The sequence below is a fragment of the Lagopus muta genome, chromosome 1 (genome assembly GCF_023343835.1).
Source record: "Lagopus muta isolate bLagMut1 chromosome 1, bLagMut1 primary, whole genome shotgun sequence".
Taxonomy (NCBI): domain Eukaryota; kingdom Metazoa; phylum Chordata; class Aves; order Galliformes; family Phasianidae; genus Lagopus; species Lagopus muta.
In genome coordinates this window covers 127,367,610-127,385,272 of record NC_064433.1, presented here as the reverse complement: position 1 = coordinate 127,385,272, position 17,663 = coordinate 127,367,610, and the positions used below count along the sequence as shown (strand labels likewise).

The window sequence follows — 17,663 nt, the reverse complement described above, 5'->3', positions numbered from 1 at the left end:
AGTGAGCATGGAGGTACCTAGATTTAGCCCAGACAGTGTGTTCAGCTCAAAGAGGCACCTGAAGTCCTGTAGAAGGCACTTCATGGCTAGTGAAGTGTACTTTTCACAATAATAAATACTAAAATTCCACCCAGTTCTCTTTCAGGTGCTGAAATGACCTCTGGGGAGCTCACCATTACTACTTTGGATATACATACATTATCAGGGTATCTACTGTCTTTGGCTTGAACTTTCATGTTCAAAATGTGCCTCCAGATGAGTTAATCCCTTCTTCAGCCTGAGAATGATGCTTGTCTCATGCCATTCCTTCTGGTGAGACACTGGCAGACAACAGCTGTCTGCTTTCATTAGACAAAAATAACAAACCTTATTTTTTGGAAGACAAAAATTATACTTGCACCAGTAGCATGCATGTATGGAAGACTGGAATTTGAAAACACATTTAATACCCTAGGGCAGCTGAGATAACTTCTCAAATTAACAAATTAGCAAATCTTATCCCTTACAAAGGTGTATCATAATGTAGAAGTCTATGTCTGAATCACATGTGTAAACTCTCACTTTAGATGATAGTCCACAGCAATGCAGCTTACCAAATGCAAATCCCTGCCTTCATTGAAGTGTACAGCTCAATAACTTGAATTTATAAACAAGAAGGCAAAGTGTGTTGAACTAGAAGGTCCCCAGGGTTGAAAATTTCTTATTTAACCCCTGTAAAATTTTTAGGTTCAAACAGGTCTATGTTAAACATATGCACCTTGTACTCTACATTATGATACATTATCACAGCAAAGCAATTCCAAGTTCATCACAAATCCACATCTGCCTTCATTCCATATATCTTTCCAAATAAATGTTAAATTACCATAGAGTGTGCTTTCCAACATCATACATGCATGAATGTTAGTAAGGAATGGCTGTAGAAAACATATGAAGCATCAAATGACCCTCAACAAAACAGGCAGTTTTCTGCAGCACTGTGTAGCCTTCTCTGTAAACAGGAAGAAAAGGATGGAAGATCTGTTTGTCTTAAGAATGCCTGTATTGACCATCCTCTGCCTTCAGGCTTCTCTCATAACTGGGTTAGAATTGCCTCTATGGACATAGATAAAATCATAACAGCTACATTTTGTACACATTCTGTGCACTCTAAGTATGTTAGAGCCATAAACTACTGTAATGTAATTTAAAGACTGCCATCTCTGAAATTTCTTCTCCTGCTGCTGCCATTTTTTTTAAAGTTACTGTTGTAAATAGCATTTTTGCAGAATTTACAATACTGCCAATGAATGAGAAACCTCTCAAAAAGCTGACAGTTTTAGATCACTTCACAGTTATTCATTTAAAAAATAACTATTTAAAGACCTTATTCCCAGAATTACGTATGTATATAGGTTTCTGTCAACTCACAAGTGGCCAGAGAATAAAGCACTTGTTAAGGAACAATGTGATACTAGAAGAGATTAATGAGCTTCTGCGTATGGATACTTTAAACCCCTGCTTTGCAAGTAAGAGATACTTAAAGTACTTTAAAAAAATCTATGTATTTTTTTCTCAGCGTTCTGTGGATTTGCATGAAAATCAGTTTGGTTGAGCTACTGAGGAATTAACAGGACTGACAAAACAGTTGTGATAAAATTACCCTAATAAACTCATTGACTGCCTGCTCGGATGGGGTCATTGGAGGATCGTCGATGACTAGGAAAACCCTGTTACACCTGCTGCTTCACCCTGTGGGGGTGATATTGATTGTAATTAATTTGCATTTGGTTGCGCCTGTGTGCTGTCGTGCTCATTAAAGAGACCTCTGCCTGATGTTGTTGGTAGTGCAGGTTAAACAACATTGAGTACCCAAGAGGTAACACCCAGTACTGTTAAGAGAAAGACTATCCCAAAGTCTGTAGTCCCAGAACAGGTTAAGCCAATGTACACAGGGCCTCTTTGGTGTGTTTCCTTCATTCTTTATGATCTGCAGGATCCCTAATGATTGGCAGCCATGAAGTAAGAACAACTTAGAAAGTTTGAATTGTATATTGAGTTATTGGGTGGTTCAGAATCTCTCCAGATAGTTTGTTCTTCACTGAAAAGGTAAGTGAACAGATCTTGATGAGTACTGCTATTAATAACCTTTCTGAAATCATATTTTTATAAATGATTGTGTTCTAAATGAGTTTAATGTTGCTTGTGCCACGTTAGCTCGGTTTAATTATTCATGGGCAACAGAACAGTACAAACAAGACCTGAATATGATGAGTCCTGTGATGGTCTGTGAATCAAAAAGAAAAGCATAGCAGGCACAGCAGAAGAGCCATGCCTGAAACTCCTGGGAAGTACAGCATGACTTGTCATGGACTGATTGGCAACATGTGCCAATATTTGCTTATAAAACTCCTAGTAAAGGAGAGCGGGGGCTGGAATGACATTGTTAGGCGGCTGTTTGACAGCATATGAAGGAAGAGGACTGGAGGGGTGATAGTGCTACATGAGATGCCCAGAGGCTGACCTTGAGACTACAGGGAACAAAGCTTTCGTTCACCTTGATACCTGTGCTTTCATGGGCAAACACCAGTGACCAGTGCCAGTTCTAGCTCTTGTACCCTCTAGCCCCAAACAGACACCCTACAGTGCTATTAAGTGTTCCTGTCAAAGAAAAAAAAGGGTTTAGTTATATACACAGGTCTTAGACTTACATATTTTTAAAGGTATTAAAAAACTAAGGGTGTAAAATCCTTGGCTTGAGAATAGAAGTGAGTCTTGGAAAAAAAAAAAAAATTAAAAAATAACAAATGTCCTGCAGTAAATTCTTGTAAAGAAAATGTTGGATGTTGAATACGAACTTTAAATCTAGCCAAGAAAGAACAAGTGAAATCAAATAAATTCAAAAATGAAATAAAGTGCATATTCTTAACCATGGAGTAATTAAGCAAGAATCCGGTATACATGAAATGATGGATTCACTTCATCCCTTGAAGTTTTCACAGTAGGACTGAGCGTTTTTCTCAACAAAGTGAGCAGTGAAGGAGCGTCTGGGTGCTCATCTGTCAGCAACAGTCTGTGAAATGCATGAGATCACAGCATGCAATACATCATTGCTTTTAAGCTGTAGGACTTTTTATTTGCCTGTAGGTTTCTCAATGGATGAACTGAGAGAAACAAGGGGGCAAATAAAAGCAAAATAAGCTAAACATTTACCAAAGGAGATAAATGAGTCCTAGCCATTTTTAGGGCACCGACATAACTTATGTGACCTGTGCTCAAATGACTTTGTACTTGTGTGACCATCAATACCACTATGCACTTGCTAGTGCTGCTAGTGCTGCTGAGGAAGTTGGTTGCAATAGGGCTTTGGAAAACGAAATTTTTTTCCTTTTTGTATTCTCCATAAAAAGAAACTGACTGCAAGCAGAAGACACCTTTCCTCAGAAAGCAGTGGCAGATCCAGCTTATATGTATCCAAACTTCATGCCTCAACTAAGTAGTGACTTCTGATGAAGAAGCCCCAGGCTAATCAGCTGCCATCATCACTGCTGTTGGAGGGACTAGCTACAAGGAAGGAAGCTACTTTTAGAGGAGATTCTATGAGGAAATATTCTGGAGGTAGGAGGAAAAGTTGTCTGCAAAAATATATTACAGGGATATCTAGCATTGCCATTAACTGTAAAAAAGAAAGGAAACCTTAATCCCTGAATGATTTACAAATTCCAAAGCAAAAAAAAATCAACCAACCAAAACTTCTAAATATACATTCGTAAACAACAAAAGATAAGTTGTATAATTACTGGTAAAAGTCTAATGTTATTACATTTCAGTGTAATTGAATTTTTCCTTCAGTTGTTAGCATATGCAAGTTAAAACACGTTCTTCAGATCATACTGTTCTCCATCCCTGAGAATGTCCAGTCTAAAGATACCTTTACCAAATACTGTGCAACTTACTGGAACGATTCTCAAATAAAATCTCCATTAAAAACAAAAAACCTAAGCAAACAATCCATTAATAAACACCCCCCAGAGAAAATATTCATGATCTAAAACCTTGGGTAACTTCAGTTATTTCCTTTGTAGGTCAGCAAGTTTATCATCACTTTCTTTATCGCACCAACAGAACGGGAACATCCCACAACAGGGCTGCAGCCATGGCTTCCAGATGATGTTATACACAGACAGCTGCTGTGGGACTGCAGTCAGTGTCCTGCGGTGCTCTTCAATGGCTCTCCCAATCTGCTCTATTACAGTGTCAAAGAGGGGCTCGGTGTCAGCTGACAGAGGCTGGGACTCAGAAGGGTCTCGTGAGAGGTCAAACAGCAGTGGAGGGTCATGATGGGTCACGCCTTCCCCAAAACATGGGCAAAATCCTCTGTCATAACAAGCTCCAGCCCCGAGTGGACGGAAGTTTGGGGTTACATAATGAGCCTTCCAGACAGCTCCACCTGCCAGGAAAGAAAAAAGACTCAGAATGATATTGATGGTTATTATCACCAAGCATTAGAGGACTGAATGTTTTCCTACAGTTAATTTTTGTGAGATTGGTTTGCACATTGGGTCTACGTGAACTACTCGATAGAGTTTTGTAATTTCATTTAAATTGAATGACACAAAATATAAACTAATACTGTAAAATGATTTCTGATTTTTCTAAATTTCTTCAAAATTTTCAGCAAATATCACTTATGCCTATTTTTGTTATTTTACATAGACAAGAAAAAAAGATTTGGGGTTTTCATGGCTTGTTCCTTGTTAGGGTAGGACAGACAAAGGACTGAGACAAAGACTTCTGCCTGAGACAAGGAAGGCATGGATTCTCCAGACCTTGCATTCAGATAGATGGATGGGCAAGACCCATCCTGAACTCCAGTATTCTGCTTGGTACTACAGCTTACTACTGCTTGTGTCGCATACTTAGAAGCCATGAGCAAATACTTTGTGTCACAAAAGTACAGGCAATGTTCTTTATCATCTTACACATGGAACTATTTGGAAAGTTTGAATTCCTCCCCAAAATGGGTAAACAAATCTGTCCTACTGTAGACTAAATTGAGATCTTGGGCAATAATAATTGTACTCACTGTCCTTCTGGTGCCATCGCACAGCATGTAAATGAGTGCCACAGTAATGAAACAGGAACTTGTGCTCTGAGTGCTCAACTGTTCCTTGTAGTAAAGGCATCAAATCCCGGCCATCAATTACTCTAACAGAAAAAATGGAGATCATCAGACTGGGGACAGCTGTTCAGTTCTATATTCCCTCTGGACACCTGAGGTTGGAATTGACAGCTCTGAACAAAGAAGATGCTTGTAGACTATAAGCAGATGTTGAATCTCGAATGCAGAGAAGAGGTGACTGAGCTAGAGTGACTTATGTGCCTAGAAAAGGAGCAGGAGTGGAAAAGAAAATGTCAGACCCTTAGAATATATTTCAGAAATAGGTTTTCTATTATCTTGAGAGAAAAGGAGGAATAAGGACACTTGTTTGTACCTGTCCTGAGGTACTACTCCTCCAGCCAAATGAACTACTGTGGGATAAATGTCCATAAGGCTGGTAGGTTCACTGATCGCTCTGCCCGCAGGTAACACTCCTGGCCATCTAAATATTCCTGGGACGCGGATTCCTCCTTCCCAGCCTCCCATAGCTTTTCCACCTTTCATTGGAAAAAAAAAAAAAAAAAAAAGCCCCCAAATTTTCATTAAAATAAATGCTTAATTTAAAATAAAAAGACATTTTAGATGAATGCTCTGTATTAGCATAAACTCTCTATCTTATCTTCTTGAGTCTTCCTCTTAGAGTTTACCACTAAGCTCCTTCTCATTAGCACCACTGATAACGTACTGACTCAATCACTCCTTAAGTTACCTTCTACTCTCACTCCTTTTTGTTGTTTTATAAGCATGTTGCAACATTAGAACTCAATGTGGATAAAATTTTTAGGTATAAAGTGATTTCCCAACACTCTTCTCCTCCTTTGCAACCATATAAAATACTTGCTGCAGTTAAAGCAAAGTTTCAGATATTATCATATATATGGATGTTAACCATGTGTAATAACGATTAATTTGTGATCAGTTGCCCCTTAAGGAAGAGCCAGTTTGAAAATCATGGAACTATTTGCACATACTAGAATTGTGTACATTTTTGTATGCATAATTATCAACTCCCAGTGATAAAAACCTGTTAATTCTGAAACATGCAGTCTTACCAAAGCTTTAGTGGTACCCTGAATACCGTAGTAGTTGTTGCTGGGTTGTCACCATCTTACCTCTGTATATTCCATTCCAACCACCCAGCTGCCTTTTGCCTTCTTGTCTCTCCAGCCATCCACCATGATCAGAGGCAAAGTAAACTAGTGTATTTTTTTTCAAACCTTCCCTGTCGATAGCATCTAGAACCTGCCCTGCAAATACAAGAATGCATATATATTTAAAAATTAAAAATATAGTTCACACAATATACCTTTTAGCCTCTGACTTGCAAACATTTATCTATGTATGTATGGTCAATGTTTAAAAGAAAAGTTTTGCAGGACGGAGATTTACATTTGTTATTTCACTGTCTACAAAAGCAAAAAATGGTGATGTGCTGTAAATCTTTTTGTAATTAGCATTTTAGAAGAGGAGTGCAAGAATGACAGTTACAGACCAGGAGCCTCTATTGTAAAGGAGAGAATTATGTAAGTAAAACGTTATTCAAGGCCTCAAAAACTTAGATTCTGCATTTGAAGAATGGAAAGGCTCACTTGATCAAAGACTCTAGAAAATAAAAAGCTAACAGTGTAAACCAACAGTGACAGATATTAGCACTTTTTTTCTCCCCGCTGTTAATTCTGTTCCTTGTTCTTCTACTGACAGCTGCATTTTTATTATAAAATGCGTTACTACACTTCATTGTGCACAGCTAGGCATTAAGTAGCTGGAGTCATTTTTATTTGCTGGTGACTTACCCACCATCCAGTCCATCTCCTCTACATTGTCTCCATATAAGCCATGGCTACTCTTCCCAAGAAACTTCTCTGATGTGAGTAGAGGGGTGTGAGAGTGTAAAAATGAAAGAAAGAGGAGGAATGGCTTGTGCTTATTTCTAAAAAACAGGAATCAACACTTGGTTACTAAGAGAAAGGGTCTCAGTACTTACAGAGCTCAGTCATAATGGAAAATGGTATTATGATTTACATACATATTCTAATAGTAAACTCAGAAACGTCTTACACCGATTTGAATCTGTCTGCAAAATACTGTTTGTCTCTTTTTTTTTTTTCTCCTTTTTTTCCCATTGAGTCATGCATAGAAAAGTTTCATACTGAAGCTCCACTTTCTGCTATTGCAAACTATCACAGTGGTACTGAAATGAAGAGGTTTGTCACCTGCCAGTGACTTCCCACATAAGTCTGCATGATATAGCTAATTCATCGCTTTTCTTTCCCTTGCTGGCAAACACATTTCTCCTATCATCTGCCATTAAAGAGAACTGGCCCTAACATGGAGCACAGTTGAACCTTACTACTGACTGGCTGCCAGCCTGTTTTGACCCCATTTAGTAGAACTGGCCCCTCAGACAGTTGTTTACCCATCACATTATGCTTTTGTCTAGCTGTATGTGTGACATTTTGTTCTGAAGGATACCGTGAGAAACAGATACTGTGAGAAACAGCTCTGCTGAAATCCAGAAAGATTACATTAACTGGCTTCCCTTTGACAACTACATGGGTAGCTTTGTCAAAAGAAAAGAGATTAAGTTGATTAAAAAGGACTTTCCCTTCATGAACCCATGTTGGCTGTAGCCAATTACTGCACTGTCTTTTGTTTTAGTACTATAGAATCATTATTAGCATATATTCGTTATTCTGTCTTCTGTTAAAGAATATACAGAGACTTAACGGAGGAAAATGCTGTTTAAAAGTTTAAAGACATGCAGAAAACCAGAATAAATGTTTGTAACAGAAATTCACATTACCTTTCAATAAATGAAATGGCCTCTCTCAAAATAAAAGATGTAGTCCTTTCTGTCACCATTGGCTGCTCAGTGACTTCATGGTTTCTCATTATAATGCAGTTCCAATATCTTACAAATCCATAACTTGAGAACCAGGACACAAAAAAAAGGAGACTAAACAGAGCAAGGCAGGTCACCGTTCTCCAGTGGACAGAAAACAAGCCGGTGAGTTTCCCTAGGGCAGTGGTGAGCGTAGCGAGGGCAATCATCTGAGTATAAAGCCAAACTTTCCTTCTGAAGGCTCTATCCATCTCTGGTTCTTCTGTTGTTTGGCAGTCACTTATTAGCGTAAAAGGCATCCCATAGAAATAATCAAACCCATGGTTCAAAGGGTGATGACAATGGTCATTTCGGTGTTCACAGTTAACACCTAGATGCCACTTCCCTGAAAATACATATTATTAAAAGGTAAAGAAATAATATGTAAAAATGAGCTTTTCTTCATTAAAACATTTCTCAAAGAAATGTTTTGTTTTTTTTTTTTCTTGCTTGTGGCAACTTCTTCATCCCACAGATACATACTTAAGTATGCATAGATAAAATGGGGTGTATCTTATAACTGATGAACGTTAACCACTGTAAATTATAAATTTCCACCAGAGTTATTGGTTCTCTGTATACATATCCGTGCCTTGATCATGTAGCTATGATCAAATACAAATAAGTCTGGACTATGAAAAGAACTAGATATATGGAAAGAATCAGTTTTTCATAACTGTACAAAATGTATGGCCTTCTTGAAGATGAAATGGTATGAAATGGGAGGAGGGGGACCATTGGAAAGCACATGGAAAAATAACACTGTTCTATTGTCTTTTTACTTTCAAGATGCTATGAAGACTCGCTTCTGGAAAGTTTTTAATAACTTAATGGAAGGATTTCAGCAAGACTCAGTGATGCATGGTGTGCATCAAATAGCATACATCTCAACAGTGGTTTTGTCAGGTAAACCACAGGATCCAGGGCTTACGCTCAAGAGGTCAAGATTCACCATGAAACTGTATATGTTTAAGTCAGTTTGTTGATAATATTATCTCCATATCCTGAATGAGAATATATATATATATTTTTTGCTGTTTATTTGTATTTAATCATAAACAGTCAAAGTGTTTTTCTTTTAAAGTCTTCAAACATCAAAAGGAAGACCTCGTGGCATTTTACAATACCATATGTTCTTTTTTTTTTATGATCAGATGTTCCCTATTATGATGAATGGCACATCAAAATTATGCTTTTCCTTCCTTTTTAAGTTTATGCAATCAGACTGGTTAGGTACTTACACGGAAACACAACAAGTCGGCTCCTTTGGCTCAAACACTGAGGCTCAAGAATATCTGAATGAAATGACAGGAGTCTTGTGCAGGAGGTGCAGCTTAATTACTTCTTACAACCTCTAATGCAATGGAGTCCTTGGATGTCAGATTTATAGATCAAAATGAACCCTCAGAATTTTACTAAAAAAACTAATTTGCAACCAGTTCTTATTGTGGATTAAAGAACTATGCACTTACTGAAATACATCATCCTAAACAAAGAAAGAAAGTTACTTTTTTGGATGTTAATATAAAGAAACGGGAAAGCTATATTCTAGGTGCATGAATTATTTACAGCCAAAATCTATATTCAGTTTACCTCTTAACATATTTAGAACCAGCTGTAAAATGAAACAGGTTTGTAATAAACATGTAGATGTATTGGTCATAAATACAGGTGCAGCTAAAGTATCCTTGGACTTCAGATGTACTTTGACACCTTAATCTCTAGTTGAGTTTGACAAAGGTTTCTGACATGCTCCAAAAAGCTCTAAACTACAGAGGTTAAATTGTCTAATAAGGATAAATTATTCCTTGAGGGTGTATGTTATACAGCAGTGGCTTTATGACTTACAAGGACTCTACAAACAAATTTCCTGACATCAAACCACAGTTTATCAGTAGGATTTAACTATGCAATTAAACTGATTGTGCTCAGAACAAAGCAATGACAAACCACTCAGCTGCAGCAATTAAGTGTCCATTCAATTGTAATGATATGGACAGATGTTATTTAAGATTTCTTGTTTCGTGACTTGAATGTTATTTATTCTTATGGTTTCTTCTGGTAGTTTTTTATTTTGCTTTTATGTCACTATACCACCTAAAAAGTTCATATAATCAGAATCTGTGAATCTAGATAAACTACATGACTAAAAGACACTCTCAGGGAGGTGAATCAACAGGAGGGGAATGAACTCTTTGAAAGGGTAGATAACAGCAAGACAAGGGGAAATGGTTTTAAGTTGGAGGAGGGAAGATTGAGGTTGGATATCAGGGGGAAATTCTTTACAGAGAGAGTGGTGAGGTGCTGGAACAGGCTGCCCAGAGAGGTTGTGGATGCCCCATACCTGGAGGTGTTCAAGGCCAGGTTGGATGTGGCCCTGAACAACCTGGTCTAGTATTAAATGGGGACGTCTGTGGCCCTGCATGTGGCAGGGGGGTTGGAAATTCATGATCCTTGAGGTCCCTTCCAACCCTGGCCATTCTGTGATTCTGTGATAGCTGAAATGCCAGGGAAAATGGTGGCCCATTTTGCTAGATACCTCCCAGCTGGGATGCAGCAGTCTCCCCACAGGGCAATTCTTTTTCAAAGTGGGGACAAATCTGATTATTTCATTAGTGATTAAACGCTGATGCCAAGCTGAAGAACTTGGCTAATGGGCACAGGCTATTTTATGATATTGCTACAAATCCAACAGAAAGATTTGTTAATACAGAACTTAAAATGTTTAGAAGGCTTTACTTTGTTTGCTGTTGTTCTTTATGTCTCCAATTTATTCTGCTGGATGAATATAAATCCATTGCTGCAAACATTTTTTTGCAGTAAATTCAGTTTACTTGTGCAACTGTTGTTTTTTTTTGTGTCAGTCATAGATTTTGGCTATGGGCATTTAGAGGCTTGGATGAAGTAGGGCAAATCATTGAATATTCATCTCCGGAACTTTTGTGTTTCCTCAGTTCTGCAGTGCCATGTGACATATCTAAGATAAATAATCATTTGAAACTGCATCGGGAGGAAAAGTTACAACTATATTAAAAAAGCCTGTAAAATATAAAGTAAAATGGAATTTCTATTAATGCTGAAGGATGTAATGTTTTGTGGGTTTTGCTTAAATACTGGTGAACTACAAAGGCATGATGTACTTAAAAAGAAGTAATTGCTTTGTTTCTGTTTTTGAAAGACCAAATCCCATGACATTTTGAACTGATTCCGCTGTTTTAAGCAGCAGCTGTTCCCTTCTGTGCAAGTTGAGAGTCTGCTGTTTTCCAAACAAACCATAAATATGCATATTTACATGAAACTCATGCATTTGCTTTCTTGTTAAATAGCACTGGAATAACCTGTAGAATGGCATTCAGTTAATATATTTAACAACATATTTTCCAATATATTTTTTGATGGCCTAATGTCAACATGCTTGAAAGCAGGCCAAGAGTAGAGGTCATTCTTTTTGTCAGACATTTCTTCTTTTATGAGATTCTTTTTGGTCAGAACATGATATGCTAGGATCAGGAAATATAAATATTACTGCTGAGGTATAGGCATTTGCTAAAGAAACCAACAGGTTTGAGTGAGATTTATGGGTGAAACACAGTGTAAGCCATTAGGTATTAGGAGGAAATTTCTTTCTCAGAGAGTGATGAGGCATTGGCATAATTTGCCCAGAGAAGCTGTGGTGCCCCATCCTTGGAGGTGCTCAAGGGCAGGTTGGATGGGGCCCTGGGCAGCCTAAGCTGGAGGAGGGCAGCCCTGACCATGGCAGGGGTTGTGGCTGGGTGGGCTTTGAGGTCCATTCCCACCTAAGCCATTCTGTAATTCTATGACTGATCCAGTGATTCAGAAACGTTTCCATACCGATTAGTCCTGTGCTGTAGCCTTGTCGCTGCAGTATTTTGGCAAAAGTGGTCTCATTTGGAGGGAGCCCTCCTGAGCCACCATTCCAAAAAATAACACGGTAATTGTTTACAGCATCCATTCCTACAAAATAATAGTAAAAAAAACCTCAATAAGTATAACTGGTAATTTTATTAAATGGACTTCCTTGTTTCCTGATTTCATTGGTATTACAGGGTTAAATATTTATCCTAATGCTGTTAGCTTGGGGACATGAATCTAGGACAGTGAACAAGGACAAGAAAGAGTTAAATCTCTCCACTGCATAATAGCTATCCTTCTCTGCAGCTCACACCGCACCATTTTAATCTGCACTGGCACAGTTATACAGATGTATTTATATGTTGCAGTAACATCCAGGCTGCAAGCAGTGCACTGGCCTAGTGTGGTGGTGAGGACAGGGAGCGCAGGAGGGAGATTTTGGACCTCTGTCACCCTCAAACTCCACCTTGCATATGGCTGCCTGGGAACTCAAAATGCTCTGCAGAGTGGCACAGCTACTACTATATGGCTGCTGAAACCCACAGAGAAGCTACATGGCACCATGGTCTTCTCCACACCTACAGGTTTATACCCTGTTACTCAACTTTATATACTGACATAACCCTGTCATATGATGTAATGTGAAGTATGAAATGCCATGGAAGCACTGCATGTCTTGGCCTTGCTGTTACAGTGGGAGATAAGGTCTATACAAGTGCATGTGCATTTTCCAGTCTCAGTGCAAGTTATCAGTACAAAAATAGGATTACATATTGGCTTCAAAATGCCTCAGGAATGAAGACACTGAGGATCATTTGCAATAGGACCAGTAATACAGTCACTGCCAGAAACATACAGAGCTACTTGTTTATCATACTTCTTCAGTTCAAGAAAGCATTTTGATAGAATAGTAGTTTTAAATCAAAAACAGAACTGAGAAAAATAATACAGCTGTCAAACTGTAATTATGTAGGACAGATGCATTCTGATCCACAGATAACAAATCTGTTCTGCAAACAACTTGCTCTGCACCCAGACTGGAGGGAACAAACAGAAATCTACAGAGGTCTGTGTAGATCTTTGTAATGACTTATCTGAAGGTAAAAAGCAGTACCAATTCCATTCTAGCTGCGCTAGAGCACCAAAAGGCAAACAGAGTTACTAGGTGATGGGGAGCAATCTACTCTGCAGAGCTGGCTTTCCCCCTGCCCCCTCAAGGCTGGTTCATTGTACCCCATAAATACAGATGCAACATCAAAGGTATTAGACCTAGCTGGTGAATCTTCATGTGCCTTCATGTCCACAGCACTCTCATTTCTTTTGTGGTGATCATATAGCACTGTTCCATTCAGCAATAAAGTAATTTTTAAAGGCCACTTGGCTGTGCAAAGCAAACCTGATCGAATGGGATATCTGCCAGTGAGAAACGCTGCTCTGCTGGGGGTGCAAAGTGGAGCTGCAGAGATATGTTGGGTCAGCTTCACTCCTTCCCTTGCCAGGCGATCAATGTTTGGAGTCCTAAAAGCACAACCAGCATTGTCAGATATCAATCATAGAGCCTTCAAAGGAATGGGAATGAGGAATAATACACTTACCTCTGTTTTGGGAATCTTTTTTGTACTTGAATTATTTTATTATATTTTATTCAAGATTAGATTTTTTTTCCCCTTCATTAAAAAGAAAAAAAGCTGTCTGGATACATTTCAAGACAATTATTCCTTCTTATTTCTTACCATTTCAGATGCTACTGAGGTTGTTGGTGAATGGCACCCCACTGCTATTGAAGAAAAGAACTCAAGCCTTGAGGATATCTTACGCTAGAGGCCAAGCCATGCAGAGATGACTGCCAGAAACTTGCTAGTTGGTGTTGATCAGGGTGAGATTCTGAGAACTTTTCTGGCTTAGCAGGGTAATCACACAAAGTTTGGTGACAAGCTGGTAGAAGGCCAAAAGGCATTAATGTGGCATGATTTCCAAAGAAAAGGCAAACTCTATGTCCTCAAATTTGTAAACAGAAGTATTTCCTATTAACATAATTCACATCAGTGATTCGCTTGATGAATGACAAAGCACTTGAAAGAGGAGACAGTATTTCTATCTTCAGATACATGCAAGTGCTTAGCATTTCTCAGTTTACATACTCCCAGATAAGAACAGCTCTGCATAGCAGAGCTGGCCCTGGGAATGCCCTCTAGGGTGTAAGATACTCCAGGTAGTGTTATTTACATTTACATAGTGACTCCCATAGGAAATCTCCCCATTTCTGTGGTAAATGAATTTGAAGACTGCTGTAATGGCTGGTGATGGGCAGAAGACTGAAGGCTTGCATCAAATATCAGCTCTGTTCATTAATATGCTGTTTCCTTACCTGATAGTATCATTCCCGTAGCAACCTACATCCCCTATACCAAGATCATCAGCCAACAACAGGACAAAGTTTGGCTGAGTGATAATGGAAGGCTGTGTCATTAGTGGCTGCAGAAGCAGACTGAAAATCAGGGCTTTGTGCAGGCATGTCCTGAAACACAGGAGAAGGAAGGAAGCCAATGATCTGACCATTCATCCCTCTAATATTACAGTGGTAAAAGCAAGAACCAACCAATCAAACAAACAGAAAATCAGATTGTGAGTATGCTTTACAGAAAGCCCATTCTTTTATAATACAGTGTTTTGTCATTATTAAAGTTAGATGGCTTCAGATTTAATAATAATATTAAAATATTTCATGAACTTTTTCGTACCAATGTGACATTTGTTGCCAAATCATTTCTGCATTTGTAGCATTCAGATCCTGTAAAACCAAAAGAAAGAGCCTGGTTAAGTCTGCATCTTTCTAGTTGTCACTGCCATAAAAATAGATAAAAAACTTAATCAAAGCCCATCAGCATCCATTTACTTGCTTTAGTTTGACTTTGATCAGCTTGTAAATGAAGAAGAGTAAAAGCATTAGTATTATTTTTATTGATAGGATGTCTTCATTTCTTAGAGGAATTTTGCTCTTTTGTGAATATGTTACACTTAAAATAGCAAAATAATTCTCCTTTATTACACAGCTCAGCTTTTTAAAAAATAGTATTTAGTCAAAAGGAAGTCAAAATCTTTTTGAAATCCCATCTTTTCTATCATTTATTTTTTCTGTAATCACTGTGATAGTAACAACCTGCTGCTTCTTCACATAACGTGCCAAGTTTCCTTTCAGGCTCATGAGATAAATCTTCAGCCATATAATCTCTAGTCATACTCTTTCAATGAAGAACAGAAGACACTACATTTGTGTCCTCTTATTGTATGACTTCAAACTCCAAGCTGAGCTTTTTTCACCTTTGTATGTATCAGATTTTGGGGTTCTGTGCTATTTCTCCCCTCTGTCTACAGCTTTCTGCAAAGGTTCCTATCGGGATTTTTCTTTGACTGTGAGGGCAAGACAAACTGTTTTAAAGTTAGAAAAATGATCCTCTATCCCAGGCTTTTCAATAGAATCCTTTCAATTTTATCTCGTGTCTTGTGGAACCATCCCATGTCCCACTTTTCAAAATTGTGCCGGTTTAACATTTTGTTTCCCAGAAACGATAATATTTAGCATTTTAGTTAGTAACCATGGTTAATACATTTTATTCCTCAGTGTTATAAGCTTCAATGGGAAAATTTACTCCTCTATACTTAGAAAATCATTATTCGGCCATTTACAATACCTCAGTACTGACACAACATTGCTATCTACAGACACTCAGACTTCTGCACCTCGGCTTTTGTCTTTGCTGCAAGACAGATATTGGGGTACACTGCAGTTTTATATATGCATACTATATGCCTCCAAAAGTCAAAATTAATGGGATGTAGAAATACTCAAATTTAGGTGTAATTTCTTATCTCAACCTGCCTGTGCTTCATAGTTGGATTATCTTGCTTCAAAGCATGGGGTGGAACTCCAGGCTGGACTTCTTAGAAGCTGGCTGTGAATAGCAGGCAATGTACAGAAAACAGCTTGCTGCACTGCCTGACAGTTACCCCTGCCTGGCCACTGCCTCACTGATGGCAGTGGGAATGCTGCCACAGAAACCTTGGTAGCTCCTGGGGGGTACGAGGGCTTGTCGGAGAAGTTCTCCTAGTTCATTAGCTTTTTGAGAAGTCAGCAGGAGCCCTGTTGTGGGCAGCCAGCTTCTCTCTGGCCTGGCTTTGAGTGCTTTGGAGAACCAACACGTTGAGGGGCCTCCATGGCCAAGCTGCCACAAGCAGCTGCTCTGCACCTGAACTGAACACAGCTGGAAGCAAAGTTCTCCTGTCTCATTAGTTAGCACCTCCAGGAGTAGTATCTCTTTCTTCATCCATTTTAATAATCCTGAGGAGAAACAGCTTGCAAGTCTTCTATAGTTTGCTGTTTTCCTTTACTGACTGAACTTGTAAAATCTCTTTACTTCTCTATCAAAATTCTCACAAGATAAACATTTACATTTTCAGCTACACCGAGATTCACATTTCCCAACAGCAGCAGCCAGTTGTGACATCAGCTTGGCAGCGCTCCTTGAAAGCTCTCACAGGTTATATTCCATTCAGTTTGGTCCTTCTCAGTCTGTGAAAATTTCTTCTAAAATTTCCTAATTTATAGACTTCATTTAGGTAAAACAAAACAAAACAAACACAAAACCAAAAAACAACAAAACAGGCACATTCAGGAGCTAACCGCTCTCACTTTTAACACAGACATGAATGAGAACAATGCTGTTGTTAAGGGAAATGCCTTCTGAACACTTCCTTGAGATATTTTTATCTACAGCAGCAAGAAACTTTTCCAAATGCCCATTAAAATGTTCCTGTGCATTTCCAGAGACAGCAAGGGAGTATGAATACGGTACCTGGCAGTATCAGGTTAGGCTCAATGCAGGCAGCTGAGGCACTGGAGTGTGATCTTTCAGCCGACTTAAAACCATTCCAAACTTTTCAGCGTGACCACTGCTACAGCGGTGCAGCGTCCCGCATCTGTTCTGAAGGCAGTCCTTAAATCTGCCCTGGCTGCTCATGCGCACTTCCCCCCAAGAAAAGCCGTGCTCTACCACACTTGGATGGGCTGACTTGTACTGGGGTCCCTCAAGCTGTGTGTTCCTGCTGCCATCTGCACAATGGCAACATTCATGCAGGCAACAGGGTTGGGCTGGCATGCCGGAGGTGCAGCTGAATGGCTGCTTGCCCAGCCACTGGTTTCTCACGGTAAGCATACAATCTCCTTCAGGTCTGACATGCTCCAATAAAGATGCAGTAACAGCTCCTAATAAACCTCTCCTCATTTCCACTCAGAAAAAAACCAAAACAAAACAAACCAGAAAAGTGCTGTACTTACAAAGCAGTATTTCTTTGCCTGTGGAAATTGAGCACAAATCTTCACTTTATAGCAGCCCTGAGTGCCTGCAGCAATGACAGTGTCACCTCTGCATTTGCAGTAGGATGCAGACTTAGGGTGTGGTGAGGAGGTGGAAGGAAGAGACCTGAATTTGCTTATCCAGAAAATGAGTCATTTGGCTGGACATGTGAATGCTGCCTGGTTTCTTGTCAGTGCTCAAAGGAATGGTTTAGCTACATACAAGCTAGTGCATTCTTTCTTGATTTTCTTGTTTGAGCCCTGTCAGACCAAGTGTTTTGGAAAAGATACTATCAAACAGCTATCTTGCAGTGCCTGCAGAGAATTTCCTGTGCTTTCATATGTTAAAAGAGAAGGGACATTGTTAGATTAGGATTTGGAGGTGCACCAATGGCAGTGCTCAGGTTGGTTTATTC

The 17,663-nt window shown here is 39.0% G+C and overlaps 1 protein-coding gene and 1 long non-coding RNA gene across 8 annotated transcripts; one reads left to right on the top strand and one right to left on the bottom strand.

Annotated features, from left to right (window-relative positions):
• Nucleotides 1–443: 443 nt before the first annotated feature.
• On the top strand, nucleotides 444–4,176 carry LOC125688430 (uncharacterized). Its single transcript, XR_007374718.1, has 3 exons — nucleotides 444–2,088; nucleotides 3,390–3,597; nucleotides 4,065–4,176. It is a non-coding gene; the product is annotated as an uncharacterized LOC125688430 (long non-coding RNA).
• LOC125688424 (arylsulfatase D-like) lies at nucleotides 3,593–17,309 on the bottom strand. Of its 7 annotated transcripts, none has more exons than XM_048934510.1 (11): nucleotides 17,230–17,309; nucleotides 14,636–14,685; nucleotides 14,263–14,412; nucleotides 13,291–13,412; nucleotides 11,874–11,996; nucleotides 7,944–8,367; nucleotides 6,934–7,070; nucleotides 6,253–6,387; nucleotides 5,475–5,637; nucleotides 5,066–5,187; nucleotides 3,593–4,429 (listed from the first exon to the last, which is right to left on the bottom strand). In XM_048934510.1, exons 2-11 carry the CDS (start codon nucleotides 14,659–14,661, stop codon nucleotides 4,050–4,052), a joined length of 1,782 nt encoding a protein of 593 aa, XP_048790467.1. In that variant the 5' UTR covers nucleotides 14,662–14,685; nucleotides 17,230–17,309; the 3' UTR covers nucleotides 3,593–4,049. The 7 variants fall into 7 exon arrangements, with proteins under 7 accessions (XP_048790467.1, XP_048790466.1, XP_048790465.1 ...); XM_048934509.1 differs by lacking the exon at nucleotides 17,230–17,309 and adding an exon at nucleotides 16,748–17,009; XM_048934508.1 differs by having other exon boundaries at nucleotides 14,263–14,685; nucleotides 17,230–17,300.
• Nucleotides 17,310–17,663: the final 354 nt, after the last annotated feature.

Excerpts from the sequence above, each read along its gene's own strand:
- LOC125688424 (XM_048934508.1), bottom strand. The coding sequence starts at position 14,453 with ATGGTCAGATCATTGGCTTCCTTCCTTCTCCTGTGTTTCAGGACATGC. Across the intron at positions 13,413-14,262 it reads TACGGGAATGATACTATCAG|GACTCCAAACATTGATCGCC; the intron begins GTAAGGAAACAG and ends TTGTGCTTTTAG. Across the intron at positions 8,368-11,873 it reads CTACAGCACAGGACTAATCG|GGAAGTGGCATCTAGGTGTT; the intron begins GTATGGAAACGT and ends ATGTATTTTCAG.